Source organism: Manis javanica, chromosome 1, assembly GCF_040802235.1.
Source record: "Manis javanica isolate MJ-LG chromosome 1, MJ_LKY, whole genome shotgun sequence".
NCBI lineage: Eukaryota > Metazoa > Chordata > Mammalia > Pholidota > Manidae > Manis > Manis javanica.
In genome coordinates this window covers 62,406,564-62,431,753 of record NC_133156.1, presented here as the reverse complement: position 1 = coordinate 62,431,753, position 25,190 = coordinate 62,406,564, and the positions used below count along the sequence as shown (strand labels likewise).

General features: G+C 34.0%; 1 protein-coding gene across 1 annotated transcript in view; it reads right to left on the bottom strand.

Moving 5' to 3' along the window:
• The window catches only part of TMEM232 (transmembrane protein 232), a 228,204-nt gene that overhangs the window by 124,985 nt on the left and 78,029 nt on the right, over nt 1-25,190 (bottom strand). The window contains exons 10-11 of the mRNA XM_073233084.1: nt 24,765-24,888; nt 23,580-23,832 (exon numbers count right to left, since the gene is read on the bottom strand). Coding sequence (XP_073089185.1) covers nt 23,580-23,832; nt 24,765-24,888 — 377 coding nt within the window. The remainder of the gene's footprint in view (nt 1-23,579; nt 23,833-24,764; nt 24,889-25,190) is intronic.

Below are 25,190 nucleotides of genomic sequence, written 5' to 3'. Positions count from 1 at the left end.
TGTTAGAAAAGGGTAAGGTCAAATAACTAAAGGTAAATGGGGTCAGATTTTGTGGCAGGTATTTGAGCAAAAGACTAATATTATATTTGCTCAATGAAATGTTATGTCTGTTCAAGCAATAAACTGGGAAACCAATATGGGAGTTACATGAGATACTCTAGCTCTCTACTGTGAAGAACAGCAAGAGGTTGGAGAGTGAAGGACAAACCTAACTGTGGAGAAGATCTAATAAGATTAGCTATGGAGGAGGAGGAAGGAATAAAGTAGACAGGGAAGGTGAATGTTTAAGCTCAGGAAACTGAAACAATAATGAACTGCAGAAATGAGATTATGTAGAAAAACTAGTTGGGGGAGAAAGGAGATAAATATTATTTGGAAAATGTGGCAGGATGGGGCTAAGGGAATCTAATTTTCTGTGTCCTATAGCTTGTTGTAAAAATATACCTAAAATTCAAGTGAAATTAAAGATTTGTGACTCTAGCAGACAAATTAGGCTTGAACTCAATATGAGTAGAGAAATAATTATGAGTTTTTTAATTAATAATTCTGGAATTGTGAGCCTTAGAAATAAAAAAGCAGTTTTTGACAATATGATAAATAAAACATATGATGGATTCTAATCCATTTATAAATTTATTTATAGACTCCCAAGTTATTTACATTAGAAAGAATGATTAACAGAAGTACACACAACTCTTTCATATACTTTAAATTATTATTTATGGAGGAACAATATTTTATTGCTTACAATAGTTGAATCATCAAACTAAGTATAGTTTGCTTTTAGAATCCACACGACCAGTGAAGAATCCATAAAACATATTCTGATAACTGTTCTTCAAACTCACAAACCTTTTTAGATGTCATTGGTGATTAAAGTGAGCTGTTCACCTGTTGATTTAAACTATAGTGAAGTATTGCTTACAAACAGTTTGTAGGGAGAATCTTACATCCAATTGACTGACAGTTAATGAAGAAAAAAAACTTTATAAAGACAGATGGGATGTGCTACATCTGTCATAAAAGGTAGAACACATTTTAAAATATGCACATCTAGACATTTGCTGAGAAGCATGCTTGCTGTGAAACTCCGCATCCAGGGAACAAGCTGTAGCATAAGGCACTCTTCCGTTCTGCTTTGAGTGACCCTGTGGCAGCTATTAAAGATGTTACTTTAAATATACTGAGAGAAAATGTGTCTCTGTCTGCAGCTAAGCAGACAGTATCCTAGGAAAAAACAAAGCTAAAGCAAAAAACATTCTTAATAAATCTTAAAAAATTATTAAGAAACTATGCCATTTGAAAATGAATACTATGATCCTTCCTTTGCAGTAATACTTTATTTTAGTGTTTGAACTCCTTGGAAGCCTTTAATTGCCCATCTAGATATTTAGATTTCACATATTCAGTGTATGTGATTGCCCATCTAGATATTCAGTAACATGAGTGTAAATGAATACAACCTTTACAGTTTTGACAAATATAACTTGGCAGAATCAAATGTATTATTGAAAGGTAACCTGAATATAAGATGTAGCTGAAAACATCATCTTTATGAAATGCCATTTAGAATAGAAGAAATTGCATCAATGCCAAGAAACCAAGAATAAGTCAGTAAGCCATTTAACAAATATTTGAGCCACTGCTATGTGTCAACCACTGTTCTATGTACCAAAGAAAAAGACAGTGTGACTGCTCTAGAGACACTTAATTCTAAAGGGAAAAGACAGATACTAAGAAAATAAACAGAACAGCACCACTTCATAATGAATGTTAGGAAATCGTATACAAGAGTAATGTGTTCAAGAAAGAACAGCGGAAGAAACTACTATAAACAGAGGGAGAGAAAGACCTCCATGAAGATGTAGTGTTCAATCTAAGATCTGATGGATAAAAAAATTAACCATCCAAGAAGCTAGGGAAAAGTGTTCCCAGCAGAAGGGATGGAAAATGCAAAGGCTTTGGACCTAGAATAGCTTTACTAGTTTAGAAAAACAGACAAAAGGGCAGACTGAATGGAGTACAAGATTCCTGGGGGAGTCTTGGGGAATCCAAACTTCATAGGAAATAACAATAGGTATCAAAATAGGTAGAAAAACTTGGGATATATTTTGGATGCACAGAAGAATAAATAGGAATTCCAGGGTACCCTTTATTTTCAGAATGTTATAATGACAATGACATATGTATCACTATACACATACATGTGTGTATATATACATATATATAGATACCCACACACACTTAAATATTGATCAAAGGGTTTTCTTGCACATATCATCATATTTGATTATTACACATATTAAACACATATCCAACAGAAAAAATGAATGAGAACCAAAGAATTAAGAATATACCTAGTGTTTGTTGCAGGTGATAAAGAAAACAAAAAAGCAAAAGTCAGCTGATTCTTTTATTAGTGTGGTGCAGTTAACTGAAATGTCATGGTAAATAGGATACCAAAATATCAACAAATATTTAAGGAACTGAGTAGAAATTACCTTGCCTAAATTTTATGGTCTTTTCCATAGTCAATTATGGAAATCTAAAAATAATTAACTTCTTTCTTCTTTGGTTCTCAGTTATAACTCCAGAAGATCATTTGCTTTTCAAGAACTATTGTGATTCTTATAAAGAAATACCAGACTTCTGATTCCTGGATTTATTTTAAATTTCATTAAGCTAAATTAATACCACCAAGGTATATGGACTATTTCTATGGAAGTACAGGCATACCTCATTTTATCACACTTCACAGATAATTGCTTTTTTACAGATGGAAGGTTCAAGACTAGTGAAAGAACTCACTGCAGATGAGGTGGAAATAGTAAGAGAACCAGAATTAGAAGTGGAACCTGAAGATGTGACCAAATATTTGCAATCTCATGGTAAAAGTTCAAAGGACAAGGAGTTGCTTCTCATGGATGATCAAAGAAATAGAGGAAATGGCATCCGATGATCTTGGGTAGGAAGAATTAATATTGTCAAAATGGCTATCCTGCCTAAAGCAATCTACAGATGCAATGCAATTCTTATCAAAAGACCAAAAGCATTCCTCATCAAACTGGAACAAATAGTTCTAAAATTCATATGGAACTACAAAAGACCCTGAATAGCCAAAGCAATCCTGAGAAGGAAGAATAAAGCTGGAGGATTATGCTTCCCAACTTCAAGCTCTACTACAAAGCCATAGTAATCAAGACAATTTGGTGCTGGCACAAGAACAGACCCATAGACCAATGGAACAGCATACAGAGTCCACATTGTAACTCAAGCATATATGGTCATTTAATATATGATAAAGGAGCTATGGACATACAATAGGGAATGACAGCCTCTTCAATAGCTGGTGTTGGCAAAACTGGACAGCTATATGCAAAAGAATGAAACTGGATTACTGTCTAACTCCATACACAAAAGTAAACTCAAAATATATCAAAGACCTGAATATAAGTCATGAAACCATAAAACTCTTGGAAGAAAACATATGCAAAACTCTCTTGAATATAAACATGAGCAACTTCTTCGTGAACATATCTCCATGGGTAAGGAAAACAAAAGCAAAAATGAACAAGTGGGACTATATCAAACTAAGAAACTTCTGTACAGCTAAGGACACCATCAGTAGAACAGAAAGGCATTCTATATTATGGGAAAATATGTTCACAAATGACGTATCCAATAAGAGGTTGACATCAAAAATATATAAAGAACTCACATGCCTCAACAAACAAAAAGCGAATAATCCAATTTAAAAAATGGGCAGAGGATCTGAACAGACACTTCTCCAAAGAAGAATTTCAGATGGCCAACAGGCACATGAAAAGATGCTCCACATCGCTAATCATCAGAGAAATGCAGATTAAAACCACAATGAGGTATCACCTCACACCAGTTAGGATGGCCACCACCCAAAGACAAACAACAACAAATGTTAGTGAGGATGTGGAGAAAGGGGAACCCTCCTACATTGCTGGTGGGAATGTAAATTAGTCCAACCATTGTGGAAAGCAGTATGGAGGTTCCTCAAAAAACTAAAAATAGAAATACCATTTGACCCAGGAATTCCACTCCTAGGAATTCACTCCAAGAATGCAGTTTCCCAGTCTCAAAAAGACATATGCACCCTATGTTTACTGCAACACTATTTACAATAGCCAAGATATCAAAGCAACTTAAGTGTCCATAAGTAGATGAATGGATAAAGAAGATGTGGTACATATACACAATGGAGTATTATTCAGCCATAAGAAAGAAACAAATCCTACCATTTGCAACAACATAGATGGATCTAGAGGGTAGTATGCTCAGTGAAATAGGCCAGGTGGAGAAAGACAAGTACCAAATTATTTCACTCATCTGTGGAGAATAAGAACAAAGCAAAAACTGTAGGAACAAAACAGCAGCAGACTCACAGAACCCAAGAATAGACTAACAGTTACCAAAGGGAAAGGGACTGGGAAGGGTGGGTGGGAAGGGAGGGAGAAGGGGAATAAGAGGCATTATGATTAGCACACATAACATAGTGGGAGCACAGGAAAGGCAGTAGAGCATAGAGGAGACAAGTAGTGACTCTATAGCATCTTACTATGCTGATGGACAGTGACTGCAATGGGGTATGTGGTGAGGACTTGATAATGGGGGGAATCTAGTAACCACAATGTTGCTCATGTGATTGTATATTAATGATACCAAAAAAAAAAGAAACAGAGGAAATGAAATCTACTGCTGGTAAAGTTATTCCTAATCCAGTTATATTATTGAAATGCCAACAAAGACTTAGATTACTACATAAACTGAATTGGTAAAGCAGTGACAGGGTTTCAGAAGACCGACTCCAATTTTGAAAGAAGTTCCACTGTGGAAAAAATACCGTCAAACAGCATCGTATGTTACAGAGAAATTGTTCCTGAAAAGAATAATCCATGTAGCAAACTTCATTGTTGTCTTATTTTAGAAACTTTCCCCAGCCAACCCAACCTTCAGCAAACACCACCTTGACCACTTAGTAGCTGTCATCAGTGAGGCAGGACCCTCCACCAGCAAAAAGATTTCAACTCACTGAAAGCTCAGATGATGGTTAGCATTCTTTAGCAATAAAGTATTTTTTAACTGAGGCATGTACATTATGTTTTTAGACATAATGCTATTGCACACTTACTAGACTACAGTATAATGCAAACATCACTTTTATATGCACTGGGAAGCCAAAAAATTTATTAGACTTGCTATATTGTGACATTCACTTTACTGAGGCATATGCGGATATGGAACTGAACCTGTGGCATCTCCAAGATATAACTGTAGTTAATCCTTATGTTTTCATACAAAAGTGGCAACAAAGAAAAAAAGAAAATAACAAAGATCCTTTTGGAAATTGTTTTAAAAATGAATAATAACTTTATGTTTGTAAGCACATTACATGCAAAAACTCTTTTAAAAATATATAATCTTGAAGAAACTAAGATTCTAAGAAATAAAACAAGCTGCCTAATGTCATCCAGAATTTTACAACTGACCTGAGACTCTTCCCAAATTTCTGACACCAAGTCCATTCCAGTGAACATCAACTGAGCCATTTTGGTGCTGCTTCCCTCCTCCTCTTACCAAAATCTCTCACCCCTCATCCCATTTGGGGGCCTTCTATTATTCCTTCCAGAAAGGAGCTACTTAGGGATATCTTTTAAAATTGAAATAACTATTCACCCAAAACCTTAGGAACATCTGGACCGAACACAGGAAGGATGTATTAGATTAGAGATTTCTGTACCCATTAACATATTACCAGGTTGCTCGTGATGGATGTGAGAGGTGAAGAGGGAAGTATTAGTATTCATTTCTGGACCAGATTAAATGAAAAAAAAAATCAATCTGAAGCACCTTGAAGGATCTTAATATAATTTTGACCAGTATAACAAATGAAGTTACAAGTACCTAATGAGTTATTTTCATTAATGTATACACACTTGCTTCTTAATTAATTTGGATAGGAAGCCAAAAGTCCATCTTATTTTTTATTTCTCTTCTGAGACATATTATTACAAGAATTGGCTTTTTAAAATGGCACATTGGAATATACTTTAGCACCATAAATACTGTCAGAAATAACCACATTTCTAGTTTGTTGGCCTTTTTCCACTATACTCCACTATATTCCACTATATTCAGCTACAGATGGATTTTAGGCCAGTGGATCAAACGGGATCCATCTTCATATGTATGCTTTAAAAATGTGAGGAATGTTTCCAGGAGATTCTCTGCTCCTTTATTTGAACAGATAAGGACTTTTTAAAGTCAAAGGCATCTGACTGAAAAGTCCAGCATGTTCTTTTAGCCTGTTCCAATCAAAAGGACTAGTAGCAACCATACCAGGGAATAAACAGAGAGAGACAGTAGGAATCTTTTAGTTTAAATATGTACAGAGCTAGATTAAGATTCACTCCTAGGAATGAAAGCAAAACTTCTTGAGAAAAATAGCAAGAGTCATGGTTAATTTTCAAGAGTCATGGTAACTGTTCATCCTGATTACTTTGGGCTTTATGAAGATCCTCTTATAGATTCAGAAGACCATGTCTTGCTCTACAATAAATAGCTATTTTCTGCAGTCTTTGCAGGTTAAGCTTTGTTTGCTGCAACCGTGTTAACTGGGAAGAAAATGGTTAGCTTTTCCCATGTTTGTTGGATATAAAGCCATCTTAGATCACAAAACACAACTCCTCTCCAAGGTTTGCAAAATGGATGTGTCAGTGAGCAGACCCACAATATTTAACCACAGAGACTCTTCTTCCTTCACCTCGTACTTTAAATTTCCAGATTTTCTCATATGTTCTGTGTTGAAACTATTCTCTGGTGCTTCCCCTGTAGTCCCAAGGACTCTGGGCTGCCACCCAGCTCAAGGCTGCAGTAATGGAAGGGTGGAAAGAGCACCTGAAGCTGCTCCTCACTCCACTCCCTGCAGTCTCTAAGGGCCAAGCTCAGGGTCAGTTTCCTGGCAACATGTCCAGTTCTAACCCCTCTCAGACCCACCTTGAAATACTCATGTGAAAGAGAAAGAGGAAGGTATCTGGCAGCATCCTAGAGATTTGACCAAGTCATTTCAAGCTGGAGCCTACAGACATTTTCTGAGAGCAAGGCTGTAGCTTTGGAAAACTATGTTTAATGTCCCAAACTACTGACCTACAGGTCAACCTGTGGCACAAGGGACCACAGGGTAATCACAAGGGAAGGGGACCAGTGCAGAGACAGAAACACAGGTTGAGTTCAAGTTCTTGGTCCAGTTATGGCCACCTAACAAATTCTGAAACCATACTGAAAGCTGAGGAGAGCAATAGTAGTAACAAGGGATACTTATTGTTATTATTATTATCATCATTATTTCATCTATGTATGGAATATTCATATTTCCCAATTTTTACTTTTAACTTCTCATTTTTTATTCTTAGATGTTGTACACTTTTGTGTAGTTATTTTCCAATCACATATTTTATGATTTATGATTTTTCTTTTGTTTTTGAAACAGTTTCCTTCTTGAAAATTATAAAGGTACTATGCTGTATTTTCTTTTAGATATCTTAAAGGCTTTAATTCATGTGGTATTATTCATGTGCTATGTGTAGTTATGGTGTGTGGTATTTGCCTAACTTAAAAAATTTAATGTGTATTTACTCATCAACACATAATTTATTGATAATCCATTATTTTCCATGTCATCAAATGTCAGCATAGACACCATATTTCCAAACATACATATATACAAACACACACACACACTCTTATGCAAATGCATGCCAAGATTTTATATGTGTCCAAAACATTCTTGATACAAATGAGAAACAGCCAAAAACCAGAGGTGCTTAGAATGATTCTGATGCTATCTTTTCTAATTTTTAAAATAAACACATTACTGTACATAGCTGTCTACCTACTAGCCACAAATTTCCCTATCCTTAAAAACAGAATCCTGTTTTATACCCAGATAGTGGGAAGGAATTCTCATGGACCATCAAAAATGCCTCCCTCTTTGGACATTTGCTTTTCCAGCCTTCCTTGGAGCTAGTGGTAACCAGCGTATCCAGTCATATCAATTTCACACATGGGCTAGTCTTCTGGAGTGCTCCTGGGAAATCTTTTGTTTTATAGTAAGGTGGACAGGCTCTAGAAGACAGCCAGTATCATGCCTTCTCCTTCTCCTCGCCTTGCTATGCTATGTGAGTCTGTGATGTCTAGAGCTATAACAACATCTTTTAATAAAGAGAGAACAAGCATAGGAATGAAAATGGAAATCTAATATCCCGAGAAGTCAGAGCAGAAAGATGTAAGAAGACAGGATCTTGATGACATGTCTAAGCCAATAAAAGTCTCCCTGTTCCTCATTAAACAAGATAATAAAACCATAAATAGTTTGCATCCTTACAAATGAGTGACATTTTCGCCTATCTAATGCAAAAATTGTATGACTGAAAAAGGAATGAAATAATGATGAGACAAGTATTGTCAGAGCACTGGGCTAGTAAAGAAACATGGCAACATATAACAGAAATTGTTAAGAGAGTTAACTACCCACCAAACTAACCAGCAAACTTCTATCCTTAGATGTGTCAATAAATAAGACATATGGAGGGAAGAATGAGAGGAATAAATGCTAGCTTCAAATTTTGAAAGGAGTGCAATAAAGGAAGAACCCTAAAATATAAAGTTGGAGTGTGTTAAATGTCACAGGAGTGAAGTAAAGTAAAAAATAGTAATGGAATCATTTTAAGAATGAAATTAGAGATATTCTTAATAGTACTAAGGACAAGTGCTGTCTGACTCTAGTGACCCAGGTCCTAAGATAGTGAAAGTTGACAAAGAAGACAGTCTTCTGGATTGCTGCAGGGGTAAGGAATTTTCAAATTTTGGGATCATGATTTATTCAACTTTGAAGATAATAATGCCTCTGGGATTTGAGGATAAAAATTAAAAACTATTATGGTACTTATTTTCATTTTGCAGCATATTAAGTAGGTAAGAAATGTATTGAAATGCAACTTTCTATTAGGCTCTCTCCCTAAGTTTGGCTGGGTACTAATATTCAGCAAGATACTCTGACAGTAAGAATGATATTGAAATTCCTTTAAAAGGATCATATTGCTGTATGCTTTGTACTGTGGTTTGTTGTTCAGGAATTTATTCACCTTTTTTTTTATTTCATGATTTGCTTGCTAGTGTTCAGTGTTCACTAAAATGCAGAACCATTATTTGTTATTAAATGTACTTCATAATTTCTAGTAGAATATGACTGTATCTCCAGTTTTTCTGATTTCCTATTGATTCCAGAATATAGTGTAGTCTAATTGCACATACAAAATAATGGGCTTAATTATACAGAGATACTTTAAAACGTTTTCAGTATATGCCTGTATAATGAGAGCACTTTAATAGTCCTTATAAAAGCAATACCAAAAAATTCTTTTACAGTGCACCTTCTACACAAAAAATATGGCAGAAGTGTATACCATATTAATAGATACAATACAGATATATAAAATCTTTATAATCTGTTATGAAAATCTATTAATCCAGAGAGACTAATAGATTACTTTACTAGTATAATACAAACAGAATTACTGTTGTTTTATGGTTAAGAAACTTCCCATTATTTTATCTAAGTTTTCTTTATTATTTTCTTCCAGAGTGTCTATAGAATTAACTTGTCAACTTCTATTCTTTTGACAATTTTATTGGAATAATATTTAATTTATAGATTAATTTAGGTGAATCTTAATCTTTAAAATGCCAAAGTTTATATTCATTTATTTCAAGTCCTCTCTCATGTCTTTAAAGTTTTAGGGTTATCTCTTTATATAGCACACGTGCCTTGGAATCTAGGTGTTTTAATGCTGTTGTCAGTGGAATTTTTTGTGCATTATTTTTCTATTTAGTCATTGCTGGTGTGTAGGAAAGTTGTTGGCAGTAATGTGGTGTTTCTTATCTCTAGCCACTTTAATTAGTGCTAATATTTTTTTATACTTGTGGGTATTCAAAATATACATTCAGATCACCATGAATGCTTTTCCAATATTAGACATCTTTTTTTCTTTTTCTCTAATCATAATGGAAGGACATCCAGAATGTAGCAAATTATCAGGAATTACTATAAAAATCTTGATCTTTTACTTAAATGGACTTATCTTTGGTTTTTCATTCTTAAGAATCACATTGATTTTGGTTTCTGATACTCATCAATTTAGAAAGTACTCTGATCCTTCTAGTTTTAATCCTGTTTTGCTTTATCTCTTCTTAAAAACAGTGATTTTAGTTTAATCAGTTCCATTATGGTATCTTTTAGGAGTAACTCCTTTTTCCTTAGAGAATTATGAGAGATTTAGATTTCCTAATATTGAAATTTCCTTGGATTCCTAGAGTCAACAATATAAATATGGCATATTATTCTTTTAATACACTGCTGAATTTGATCTGTTAGTATTATACTTAGGACCTGTACATGTACCTTCATTAAGAAGATAAAGTGGCCTATTTTAAGTATTCTCATCACAAGTTTGGGAATTGAAAATGAATACATTTTGAATTATAGAAACTATTCCCCAAATTTTTTCCTCAACATGATATTTTGAGTTTAATTTTCCCAGTGCATTCTAATCATACACTAGTGCTATATATATTCTGACTGTGTATGTGCACATAAGTATATAACATAGACATTGACCTATGGCAATATGTCAAGAGCCCTTCTATTGTATAAAAAAAATTCTTTTATATTAATACACATCTTATTACTTTTCCCTGTGAGGATACCCAAAATAAATCATTTATAATGATAAGGGTTGGGACCAGCAACCAATTTAATATTTTGCAAAGGAAAAGATATATTCATTAAGATTCAGAAATAATTTCAATAATAGCTCTATTAAATTACTCTTCAACTCTAGTTATGACTGTTTTTGCTAACTATAATTATCCTTAACACAATGAAAGGTTTTTCCTCAGTTACCTAACAGGCTGACAATTATTTAGTTTAATTCAATACATATAAACTTGATAGAACACTTAGTGGATTCTGTAAAGAATAATGTTAATATGTAGTGGATTATAAGTTGTCAGTATTTAAGGTAGTTTAACCTATGTGTGGGCAGACTTTAACTTTATAAGAACTAAAGCTTATATAATTTTGAGCCCCTCTTTTTCAAACACTATCTAAATTTCTTACATTTGCAAAGTTTAAAGACATTTTCCCATTAAAAGATATTCCTAGTGTCCTTCCTAGAACTTTGGAAGGGTCCTATGTGGTAAAATGCCATACAAATTAAATGCTGTTAGTTTTTCTGTAAATAAACCTCTTGTTGTGGAGATATTAGAGAATAGTTTCTACATATAAATCGATGAAATTTTTGAGGTAGGAATCCATAATTACTGCAACAAATCATGCCTTTAGTGAACTAATAGAATTTCCAGTGTTCAAAATGAGAGTAGAATGTGTCTGCTTAGTAAGTCTATATAGTCTGATGATAAATGCATCTTCTTCACATGAAAGTTTTGTCAAGTGCTACTAAAAACTTCCAATGTTTAAAAACAAATACAGATTCATCTTGAAATCCAAAGCATTTGAGATTACATACATCAAACTTTTTATCCCAAAACCAAGAATCCATCTCAGATTAGCTGATTTCCATGATGGCCTCTGAATTTTTCATGTTCATTTAGCCCTCACCCTCCTTACTCCTCACATCTTCTTCCCTTCTCCAAATTCTGCCTTAAGCAAAATAGACTCTACAAACTACAAATTGAGTCCCCTATTTTCCCTAGCCATAGCACACCGAAGTTTATCAAAATTGTTCTTCTATTTCTTTGGTGCTTCATGAGTCATTAATGCAGAATGGTGCACATAAAGGTTGTATATATTGCCATAATAATGAGTAAGTAAATGGACAACTAACTCCTCTCTTCTGGACTGAGAAGAACTGGTGCTAAGCATTTCTTTAAAAAAAAGAATTAGAGTAAATTGAACACTTATACACATAATGTATAAGGATGCAGTTTAATAACCATTGTGAATTGAAAATGTCATTTCATAATAAGATCTCATTACAGTGTCCATTTCCTTTCCGTTGTTCACTTGTTTATTGAGTGCCCACTCTGAGCAAGGCAATGTGTTAGGTAATGTCAGATGATGCAATAAAGGCTAAAATACATTCCCTGACCTAAAGGAGAGCAAAGTTTTATGAACTTCAGAGAAATATAAGGTGACATACAAGCAGGGAGTTGATGTTTTACAGAAGATTAAAGGTATAGGGTTGAGACTTGCAAAAGTTAGTAACTTAGGTTTTCTGTTCCATATATATATATCATATGTTCCGCAGCATGTAGCATATAGAAATATGAGAGGCAGAGAAAATACCTGATGCCCTTTTTCAGTTGAACTGTGTTATCTATTTGTTCCTTAAACCATATAATATTCTTTGTACTTGCCTACAAAAGAACAAATAGGTACATTTTATGCTGTCAGTATCATGATATCAACTCAATATTCTGCTAGATCTTTTTATCTCATACAACTGACAGAATTGATCATTTTTCACAATTGAGCTTGATTTTCAAGGAGTGACATTTGGCTGCATTAAGTGGTACATGTTGCCTGTATTAACAAGCTGAGAGAGTGTTTCAGATGCACTAGGCTTTCAGAGAAATTGTGAGGTCAATGATATCTTTTGTGAAAATTATGGATTTTTTTAAAGGGATGACAGAAAGAAATGAAAAATGATATGCCAAGCCAGATGAGCTATTCACCTACAAATATACATACAGAAGAAGGCAGGAAAACTGCATGCAGATCTTTGGATTGATGATTTCTGAATTTTTTATTTTTAAAATATAAGAATATTTCTAAATGACATAGGCTAAACCCAGAGATAGCATACCTGAGAATATGTGAAAGATAAATCTCCAAACATATCCTGCATTAAGAACTGAGAAATAATATAATTTATCTTGGAGTAAAAGATGATTACTGCAAAAAGATTTTTAAAACTTTTTTTGTAGTTGCTAATTTTTGCAATTTTATAATTAACATGAAGCCAGAGCTCATTAGTTAGTCATCTAACTGGTTTCAAAATTTCTAGTAATTACATTAAAAAAAAGCAATCCAGTGAAAAACCATAGGCTTAGAAATTAGCTACAACAGCTTCTGATGTAAATACTCAGGTAGAGAAATGCTTAGTAAATCACACACCTGTATCTTCTGAGAGTCAAATCTATATTCATCAATCTATGTTACCAATAGTACTGATTGTAGTTTTTATATCACACAGACCAGTGCCAATATCCTTGCAATGCAGGAGTGCTGAATGTGCACCTATATAAAGACGTGAAGCTTAAAAATGATATAGTTTCTAATAAATGTGTGTTTCAAATTCTGTGACTTCATTGGCTGCCTACACATAAGTGGTTCCTTCTTTCTCCATTCATAATAAAGGGATTATAATCTTGTTTAGGTATTGGGCAGTTATAAATTTCAGAAGAGCCAAGGGGATAATACTTGAATTGTTTAAACCAATCACAAGGGTTCCATTCCTGTTGCTAGTGGACATAAAACATAATCTGACTAATTAAATGAGAGGGGAAATAGAAATTCTCATGTTGGACTACAACTTCCTAAAAATACCAATCTTAATTGAATGAACTTATGTCAGAAGCTACACTTATTGGATATTCTTATTAGTTTATGTAACAACCTTCCTTAAGTGCTGTACACATTTTATAAAAGTATAATTTCACTCAAAAGGCCTGTGGATTTTCTGATAATTTTTAAATGATGTTGAAATTAATGTTGATCACATACAGAACTCCATTAAGAGTCAAAGGAAAACATTGATTCTTGGGAATATCTCCACTGAACAATCAGGCAAAGATGCTCTAAACAAAGAAACAACATAAATCTCCAGAAACAGATCCTACTGAAACAAAATTATATGATTCACCTGATAGAGAATTTAAAATAACTCTCATAAAGATGTTCACCAAGATGAAGAGAACAGTGTATAAATGAAGGACTTGAATAGATATACAAATGGCCAACAAGTGTATGAAAAAAATGCTTAAGGTCATGAATCCAGGGAAATGCAAATCAAAACTACAGTAAAACCTCATATCTTGACAGGATGGCCAGTATCAAAAAAATAAAATAAAAAGACAACAAGTGTGGGCTAAAATGGAGAAAAACTGGAACCCTTGCACATTGTCAGTAGGAAGGCAAAATGACACAGCTGCTATGTAAAACAGTTTGAGGTTCCTCAAAAAGTTAAGAATAGAATTACCGTATGATCCAGCAATCTCACTTCTGACTACACAGCCAAAAGAATTGAAATCAGGATCTCAAAGAGATAGTAGCAATCCTATGTTCATTGCAGCACTGTTCACAACAACCAAGATGTGGAAAAAACCTAAACATCCATCAAGAGATGAGCAGATAATGAAAATGCGATGCATACCTACAATGGAGGACTCTTCAGCCTTAAAAATGAAGGAAATTCTGCCATATGCCACAACGCAGAAGAACCTTGAGGATGTTATGCCAAACAATTACAAAAAAAGACTGCATGATCTCACTTATATGAGGTGTCTAAAGTAGTCATTTCATAAAATCAAAGCATGGAATGTGGTTTCCAGGAGGTGAGGGAAAGGAGAAATTGGGAGTAACTGATCAATGGGCATAAAGTTTCAGTCAAGCATAATGAATAAGCTCCAGAGATCTACTATACAATACTAACACAGTACCTATAATCAACACTAATGTACTGTACACTTAAAATTTCAATAAGATAACTCTCATGTTAAGTGCTTTACCCACAATAAAATGAAATAAATTTTTTTAAAAATAAAAAGGCAGATACATTTTATTAACTTCCTTACACATATATAATATAATCTGTGGTACTATTAAACTTGTCAACACACAATTATGAATTATGAATATTGCCTGAATTCTATCACTAGCAAGTGTGTGGATTCTTAAAGGAATTAAATTTTTTTCCACATATAATAAACACAATCTTATTACTGAATATTTTTCTGAGTAACCTTCACCAAGGTAAGAGGTATACTGAAGATTTAATATCATAGCATTAAAGGTTTCAGTTGGTTCTAAGATTCCAATTAACTTGCACTTACTTTTCAAAAAGGAATTATTGCTCTGTGCTAATGTTTTTTCCTAAATTAAAATAAAGCATGCAAATTTATTTTACAACTGTGACATATATTCTATTCATTGCTATCATTAGAGAACCAGTTTAATAAAATAATCCTTAACAAAAGAATGAAAGGAAGAATGTCATAATTATTTTTTCAGTAATAGACAACACTGACTGGAAAAATACTTGTCTCACATGTCTTTACATCATGACACTGGAAAAAACTATTACAAATTCAGAAAAAGTTAACAACACAACAAGCTTTCAGCAGACTTAAGAAGTTATTTATAAACTGTATTGGAAATACGTTTTTCAAATAACACAAAAAGCTACCCCCCAGGAACCTGGCATAAAGCAAAGAGATGGGAGAGGATGGCAGAGTAGAGAGGTAGAGAAAGAGGACCAGTGCAATTATCTGTGAATATTTGAAGGGCTTTCATGTGGGAAATGGAATATACTTTTTTTGATTGCCTCCAGGAGGCAAATCATAAGCTGAATTTTGGAAGATATGGAAGGATAAATTTCATTGTAATATAAGGAAGAGTCTTTCACAGTGTTCAAAAGTGGAATGACTTGTTTGGGGAGATAGGGAGTTTCATATCTCTGTTGATTTTTAAGGAGAATATGACTATGTGCTGTTTGAAAACGATCAAGATGAGATTTGTACTTTGGATGAGAACTACATGATCGATGAGATTTTTACTATTCTATGGTATTTTTTGTTCCTATCATTATCTTTTTCTTATTTGAGACACTGTATCAGTGCCTATTGTTTTCTTACAGAATACACCATTTCCATAAATAAGTTTTTATTCCCACACAGTTCTACTTTCACAACACAGATTCTAAATAATCAAGGCTTGTTAAAAATTATCATTTTAGCACTCTGAAAACCAAAGTAGGAACACAGAAGATGGCATTGCAAATATAATGTACAAGAAAAGGCTGTGTTTCCCTCTTTGTGAAGTTATATATAAATCATCTGATATAAATACTAACTGGTTGGTTGCATAAAGGTCTGCAACAGGAGAGGTGTTTTCCTCTATGATTAGGACATTTACCACCCTGCTCAAGAGCTAAATTTATAGACCAGGTTTTTTCAACCTATGTCAGAGTGGTTTAGTAATATACCTTCCTGGACTCCACTTTTAGGGGTTTTGATCCAAAGTTCTATAACAAGGCCCAGGAATTTATAGTGGAAGGAAGGACCCCACATGATGCAAAGTCTGTAAAAATGCTCTACCAACAGTGCTGTAGGATAATGAATGTCAGAGAGAATTTGTTAAAGTCACTTTTTTCACATTTTCAGTATGCAAATTTTTTCAAAAATTGCATTCAGTAGGTCAACTAACCTAGTTAGCTCTGTATACTGAGATAGTTACCAGTATGGACTCTGAAGGCAGATACTTATGTTAAGTCTCAGATGTACCATTTACTAACTATATTTCCTTGGACAAATAAAATTCCAGTGCCTCAGTTTCCTCATCTATAAAATGGAGATAATGTGAATATTAACAAAGTAGTCTTGTTGTTATGAGCTGTAATGAGTTAGTGATGCAGTGTTAAGTGCTTAGAATAGTTCCTGACACTTAATAAGAACTCAATAATTGTTAACTATTATTATCCTCTATGACCTATCAGGAAAAAACAAAGTGTGAAAAATAAGAATGTTAACAGGCATCAAGCACAAATTCTGCATGTTTAAAGAAGCTAATTTTTATCACCTTCCCTCCTATCTTTCCATCTAAAAATCCTTTCTTCTAGGGACTATGCTGTAAAAATCTGTGTTTCAAATAAGGATTTACTTAGGCACTTGAGCATATACAAACCTGCCTACAGCTCAACACTACTGGGAGGAATGTTAGTTGGCTTGGGCTGACATAACAAAATACCATAGACAGGGTGTTTTTAAACAACAGAAATTTATTTTCTCACTGTTCTGGAGGCTGGCATGTCCAAGAGCAAGGTGCCAGATGATTCTGTTAATGGTGAGGGCTCTCTTCCTGACATTTTGGTGGCTGCCATCTCCCTGTGTCCTCACATAGTGGAGAGAGTGAGCTCTCTGGTGTCTTTTCTTGTAAAAACGCTAATTCTATCATATAAAGACCCCACCACCATGACCTTTAATTATGTGATATTTAATTACATGACATTTAATTACCTTCTTGCAGACCTTATCTCCAAACACAGTCACATGGAGATTATGGTTTCAACATATAAATTTGGGGGGGTGGGGGACACAATTCAGGCCATGTAGGAGGTCTGTAGATGGTCCTCCACAAGGGAACAATATAAGTCAGAAGCCTTGAGTTTCAACCAAACATTAAATGCATGGTTGACATTTAGAAGCATACAAAGAAATATCTACTCAATCAAAAACACCAAAGTCACTGGCCAGAGACTTCACTCTAGAATAGACACCTGAAAAGCTTGTGTGACACAAAGTCTTAGAATGTAAAAGGGGCATGCTAAATAGCCATCCATTCCTCTAGATTCTTCAAGATCAGATTACCAGCAATTATCATTATAAAAGTCATTATACTCCCATATCAGATCAGATAACAAGAAAATATCTTTATAAAACTCATTATTGCCTTCACAAAACCACAATTCAAAATGTTCCTTTATATTAAATGCTTTATACAAAAATGGTCCATAAGAATACTGTTTGACTTGCCCACAAAAAGCCTATTGATATGAACAAAAAAAAATAAAAGGCATCCAGATTGGAAAGGAAGAAGTTAAACTGTCACTGTTTATAGACAACATGATATTGTACATAAAAAAACCTAAAGAACCCACCCTAAGACTACTAGAACTAATAACGGAATTCAGCAAAGTTGCAGGATACAAAATTAACACACAGAAATCTGTTGCATTCCTATACACTAACGATGAACTAGCAGAAAGAGAAATCAGGAAAACAATTCCATTTACAATTGCATTTAAAGAATAAAATACCTAGGAATAAACCTAACCAAGGAAGTGAAAGACCTATACCCTGAAAACTACAAGACACTCATGAGAGAAATCAAAGAAGACACCAATAATTAGAAATACAGCCCGTGTTCATGGATAGAAATAATTAATATTGTCAAAATGGCCATCCTGCCTAAGCAATCTACAGATTCAATGCAACCCCTATCAAAATACCAACAGCATTCTTCAACAAACTAGAACAAATAGTTCTAAAATTCATATGTAACCACCAGAGACCCCGAGTAGCCAAAGCAATTCTGAGAATGAAGAATAAAGCTGGGGGGATTACGCTCCCTGACTTCAAGCTCTACTACAAAGCCATAGTAATCAAGACAATTTGGTACTGGCACAAGAACAGACCCATAGATCAATGGAACAGAATAGAGAGCCCATCTATAAACCCGAGCATATATGGCCAATTAATATATGATAAAGGAGCCATGGATCTACAGTGGGGAAATAAGAGCCTCTTCAACAGCTGGTGTTGGCAAAACTGGACCACTACGTGTAAGAGAATGAAACTGGATTACTGTCTAACTCCATATACAAAAGTAAACTCAAAATGTATCAAAGACCTGAATATAAGTCATGAAACCATAAAACTCTTAGAAGAAAACACAGGAAAAAATATCTTGAATATACACATGAGCAACTTCTTTGTGAACATATCTCCTTGGGCAAGGGAAACAAAAGCAAAAATGAACAAATTGGTGTACATCAAACTAAAAAGCTTCTGCACAGCAAAGGACACCATTAGTAGAACAAAAAGTTGTCCTACAGTATTGGAGAATATATTCATAAATGACATATCCAATAAGGGGTTAACATCCAAAATGTATAAAGAACTTATATGCCTTAACACCCAAAAAGCAAATAACCCTATTAAAAAATGGGCAGAGGATCTGAACAGACACTTCTCCAAAGAAGAAATTCAGATGGCCAACAGGCACATGAAAAGATGTTCTGCATTGCTAATCATCAGGGAAATGCAAATTAAAACCACAATGAGATATCACCTCACACCAGTTAGGATGGCCAACATCCAAAAGACAAACAACAACAAATGCTGGTGAGGATCTGGAGAAAGGGGAACCCTCCTACACTGCTGATGGGAATGTAAATTAGTTCAATCCTTGTGGAAAGCAATATGGAGGTTCCCCAAAACACTAAAATCAGAAATAACCATTTGACCAGGAATTCCGCTCCTAGGAATTTACCCAAAGAAATCAAGATCATAGATTCAAAAAGACATATGCACCCCTATGTTTATCACAGCACTATTTACAATAGCCAAGATATGGAAGCAACCTAAGTGTCCACTCAGTAGATGAGTGAATAAAGAAGCTGTGGTACATATAGACAATGGAATATTATTCAGCCATAAGAAGAAAACAAATCCTACCATTTGCAACAATATGGATAGAGCTAGAGGATATTATGCTCAGTGAAGTAAGCCAGGTGCAGAAAGACAAATACCAAATAATTTCACTCATTTGTGGAGTATTATAACAAAGCAAAACTGAAGGAACAAAACAGCAGCAGACTCACAGACTCTAAGAGACTAGCGGTTACCAAAGGGGAGGGGTTTGGGGAAGGAGGGAGAAGGGGATTAAAGGGCATTATGGTTAGCACACATAATGTAGGGGGATAACAGGGAAGGCAGTATAGGACAGAAAAGACAAGTAGTGACTCTATAGTAACCTCCTACGCTGATGGACAATGACTGCAATGAGTGTGGGGGGGGGATTTGATAATATGGGTGAATGTAGTAACCACAATTTTGCTCATGTGAAACCTTCGTAAGATTGTATATCAAAGACACCCTAATAAAAAAAAAGATTATATTTCAATGATAAGTTAAGAAAAAAAGAAAAAAAAGGCTATTGATATCATTTTAAAGTGATTTTCAATGCCATTTATATCATTACATATAAATATAAATAAAATAGACTTACCAGAATATAAAGTATACATAGAAATAAGCTTTGAGAAAAACATTTTCTCACTGTAAATCTTAGAAAAATTTACAGAAAAATTTATTCTAGAAAAATATCCTCCCTTACTGATGTTTCCTCATACACCAACACTGCCATACATGAAAAGCCATAACCCCTACTAACATTTATTGGCCCTTTACTATGCACAGGTACTATACCAACTGTTCATATGTTTCCATAGCTTTTTCTCACAAAAAGCACTATGTATGAATTTTTATCATAATTGTCAGGTAAGTAAGTGAAGTCAGCAGGATTAAATAATTTGACCTAGGATTCCAAGATACAAGTGACAGAATTAAAATACAAATCCAGTGACTCCAGAACTGATTCTTTCACTCTAAAGAAAATATTACTTACTCAGTGAGTAAAATCATCAGAAAAAAAGCATTTTCAATTAAATAAAGCTGCAGCTCCAGGTTCTTTATATCACTTTTCAAAAAGACAGAGCTGTCCTTTCCAGCGATCATGTTAACAAGGCCTGCGCGGACGACAACACTTTCGTGGTCTGGAAGAACGGGTGATCATAACCGGTGATCATGCACGCAGAACCACCCAGGCAAAATACCTTTCCCAAGTGGGAAGTGCAGCAGGATGAGTGATGCTGCCAAGAATGAAGTCAGAATGAATCACATCAACATAGTTTTTAAGTGCTATGATTTGGTGAAATATTTGACTGTGTATTTCTGCTGTCATATGAAGTAATGGTTTTTCATGGTAGTGATTGATCATGGAAATCCAAAAATCTAGTACAAATATCAGAAGAAAACCAGAAGTTTGTGTCCAGAGGAGGCACATTCTCTGGTTCTGACAAAGGTGAATGTAATTGAAGAATGTTCTCACATTCTTGAGTGTCTTTAACCAGTTATGAACTTACTTCAAACATTTCCCACAAGAAAACACAAAGATGTTGTATGTATCAAAGGTATACATACTTGGTTATCATTAATGAGACAAATACCACTATGTATTATTTGTGACTTGTACAAGAAGTTTGATGTCATAGAAAATGTATTCACTTTTGACTGTGGAGATGGCAATATGTCTATCATCTTTATTGTGGATCAAATCTTTCAAGGTATTCCACAACTAGGGATATTTATTTGCCCACATGGCTTGAGAAAACATTGACAAAATGCTGGTTAACTATTTTATTGATGAGTTCAAGTGTAAGCATAAGAAGGACCTAAGAGAAAGTAAAAGAAATATCCACTGCTTCTACATCACTTGTGAATGTACAAAGGTCACCTCCTTCCAGAATTCAGTCTGTTAGGGATTGCCTCCTAACCCTCTTATAAAATCAGTTAAAGAACAAAATGCTGACACCATGTGATCTGTAGAGAAGGCTCTTTGGTCCATAACAGTGTCTAGCGTTTGGTGCAATGAGATTCAGCAACTCCTACAGGACCTATTCAATGACAAGTAATTAAATAAAAGTATCGACCTTCATGAAATTACCATTTATAGTACAGGTATCCAGGTGGCTATCTCACCTATGGACACATAGGAAAATAATCAGAATTGGCTGTTTCTTAGATGACATACTCTTCCCTTGGTATTGAATTCAAACCACACAGAAACAAGTGTGTTAATTCAGATGTATAAAGATGAGAAAACAATGACCATGGATGAGTACATGTTTGGCAAGTTCAAGCTCACAGACAATTCTGTAATGTGTAGGAGCATTGTTCAGAAGGAAGAAAGCTCACATAAATGCCAATAAAATTCTCAATAGGTCTGCTGTTGACAGAGAAACAAATATAGGGAGAAAGAATAATATTTGAGCTAGAAAGACCTTGGGTGTGTTGTCCAGGAGGCTAAGCAACATAAAGCTGTAGGTGATGAGAAAGAAAAAAATCTCTTCCAAGAGTTCACCGAAATTCTGTGCCTGTGCCATCAAAATAGAGTCTCAGGAGAAGACAGAAATCCACGAAAAGATCAACAATGAGCAAATGAATATAATGAAATCAACTGGCTGGGAAAAAATCCTACTGCTGAGAAGGAAAATAAACATGGGTATCACAGAAAAACGCAACCCCCTCATCATGAGGTTATGCCTGTGCTCAGGGGTCATGACCAGATGGAGGCCGAGGGGCTTCTGGGAGTGAAGCTCCTCCCGATCTTCTGGACCCATCACTGTACAGAATAATGAAAGAAGACAGAAAGAATTAATTCTACATAGCTAGACAAAAAAGTTGTAGTCCTAAAATTTGTAGATGAATCTGTTTAGGAGCAGTTTAAAAATCATATTCTGAATTATTATATAGGAAGATTTCTGACCATTTTAAATACTTGAGTGTGAACAGCAAAAGAAGTGAATACATCTTCATTTTATCAATATTGTAAACATGGGAAAATACAATTGGCATACTAAAGACTAAAAATCTGTTTAAAATTGGCAGTAATAAAACTAAGTACAATCTTCCCCCAAATGGGGAAAGGTCAAGCAAATTGCACTCAGAAATGATAGGTTCCAATCTACTCATGAAACCAAAAGTATATTGCAAGTAATTTAAAAATAGTGAACAAGTTTTTGAGGATGAAATTCATAAGGTCTTATTTTTTAAAATTATGTTCAAGCATAATTTATCCCAAATCAGTGAATTATGGTTCTTAAAAAGACAATACCCTGCCTCCTTCCGTACTTTCAAAAACTTGTGATTATATTTGGAATTCAGTGATAGGTATAATTACAGAAAAAATCCTCTATTATTAACTGCCCACCTACAATGTGTTAAACATTATAGTCAGATGCTGTGTTTATACAAATATAATTCAGACATGATTGTCTAGTCTCAATTATCTTGTAATGGAAGTGACAGTCATATACATAACAGACTATAATAATATGTAGACTTCAGTAATATTCATAAAGAAAAGTTCTAGACAACCTAAAAGGACACCTTTGAATTAATATTGCCCCTACAGTACTATTTTAAAAATAAAACTTTTTTATTCTAATAGCCCCCATTAACATAGCGGCAAAATGGCCTTTAGTCTTGAGACATAAGACAGGTAAGATTTGGTGGAGTAAAAGATGTCATATGTGAAGAATGAACTATAATATTTGAATGATTAAAGAGATATCCTTCGGGCAGGGAAAAAAAACAAGAGAAGCAGTACATGCCTAGAGAAAATGGAGAAGATGGATGTAGAAGCCATTATGCTGAAAAGAATAAGACAAACTGTATGCATTTCATAAATTCTCCTAAGGTCATCTTTTGTTTTCAAGGAACATAATTTGAATCATAAATCAACTGGCTATATTTCAGTGGTTTTTAAATTACTGATGAAAGAGTTCCATGTTACGAAATAGTCTTCCTAAATTTGTAGCAAGTTAGCTTTTTGTACAAGGCTTATTACTACATACACACAGGGACATTTGAAAAAGATTTCTCATCAAGTTGAAAAATAATTTACTTACAGTTATCTGACATTTTTGAAGAGAAATATTCCAAAAGACCTGAAATACTTGTTTCCCTCAATTCTGGTGGTTCTTCTGATTTGTCCATGTGTAAATTATCTTTTTGTAAACTTCTACAGTCACAGAAACCAACAAAAGCCGTTTTTCGCAAGTTAGAAGTGGCCGCATACAAGCAGATTTCTGCAAGATTTGTTGTGTATAAATAGACTACATTCCAGGCCCAGGAAAAATCATTTACCTTGCAAGTTTCTTCCTACGATGAGAAAATAGCTATTATATATCAAATATGTTCTGTCATAATCAAGAACTATATAATGTACTTGTAAGAAATATTTTCAAATTTTATAGACTTTTTAAAAGACCATAAACTAATATTTCTAAAATGTATTATTAAAAACAGGTTTACCATGGGTAGATTGCATAAAACCTAGTTCAAAGAACAAAAAATACAAATAACTAAGAAGCATACAAAGAATAAAACTTTTCAATTTCCTTAGTAATAAGTGGAGTGTAAATAACCCAATGAGATGCTATTTCCCATAACATATTGTAAAAGAATCTTTTTTATATAAAGCTAAGTTCTTGTATGTGGCACTTTTATACATTTTTCATAGGAAAGCAAGAACGTTGAATCTTCTGGAAAGGAATTTGGACATCTGCCCTAAGAATGTTAAAAGAAAGTTCATAGTTTATCACTCAGTAATTTAATTTTATGAATCTATTTTAAGGAAATAGTCATAAATGCAGATAAAGATTTTATGTATGCGAATAGCAGTTCAACATAATTTGTAATTAACTGGTTATATGGTTAAATTATTTCATGCACACTAATATGTAAATCTTAATAATACTTAATGACATTGAAAATGTTTTTATATTTTCAGCTTTTTTAAAAGAGGAAACTAAACAATATATGACTATAGGATCTCAAGTTTGTTAATAAAATTTAAAGTCTCTCATATATGTGTGTGTATGTGTATAATCTATTTCTATATCTCTACAATTAAATCTATATCTGTACTGGAATATACAGTCAATGTGCATTTACTTTCATATTGATTTAAATTATTATTACGAAGTTATGCTCATAATAAGCCCTAATAGGAAACACAATTTAAATGGCAACAAAAATAAATTGTTTCTATTCACATCTTTTGCACACCCAAATGAACAATATATTATTACCTGATTCTGAACAGACAGAATGCTTAAAAGAAAATGTTTCATTAGTTCCATTAAGGCTTTCAAGCAGGCCATGTTTAATTTGGCAGCCTCCCCAAGGACCAACAAAGCCAGTGTTGAATCCAACCTGGAAATTTTATGAACAAAACAACAAAGACTTTAATGTGAAGTAATAATGGAGAATTTTTAAATGAAAAAGTAATAGGCTAGAGGAAATTAGTATCCTGGAGTTACAGATACATCTACTTTCAATAAAGACCAGTATGGGTTGACACAGTTTATGATAAAAGGATACAGGAAAAAACTACATTTCAACAAGATATTTGAGTTCAGAATAGTGTTCTGACAAAACTCTGAGAATTAATAATAGTACAAATAATCACATTTCTACACAGATCCTGTACAACAAGCAATCAAGGGTTCTGCTTC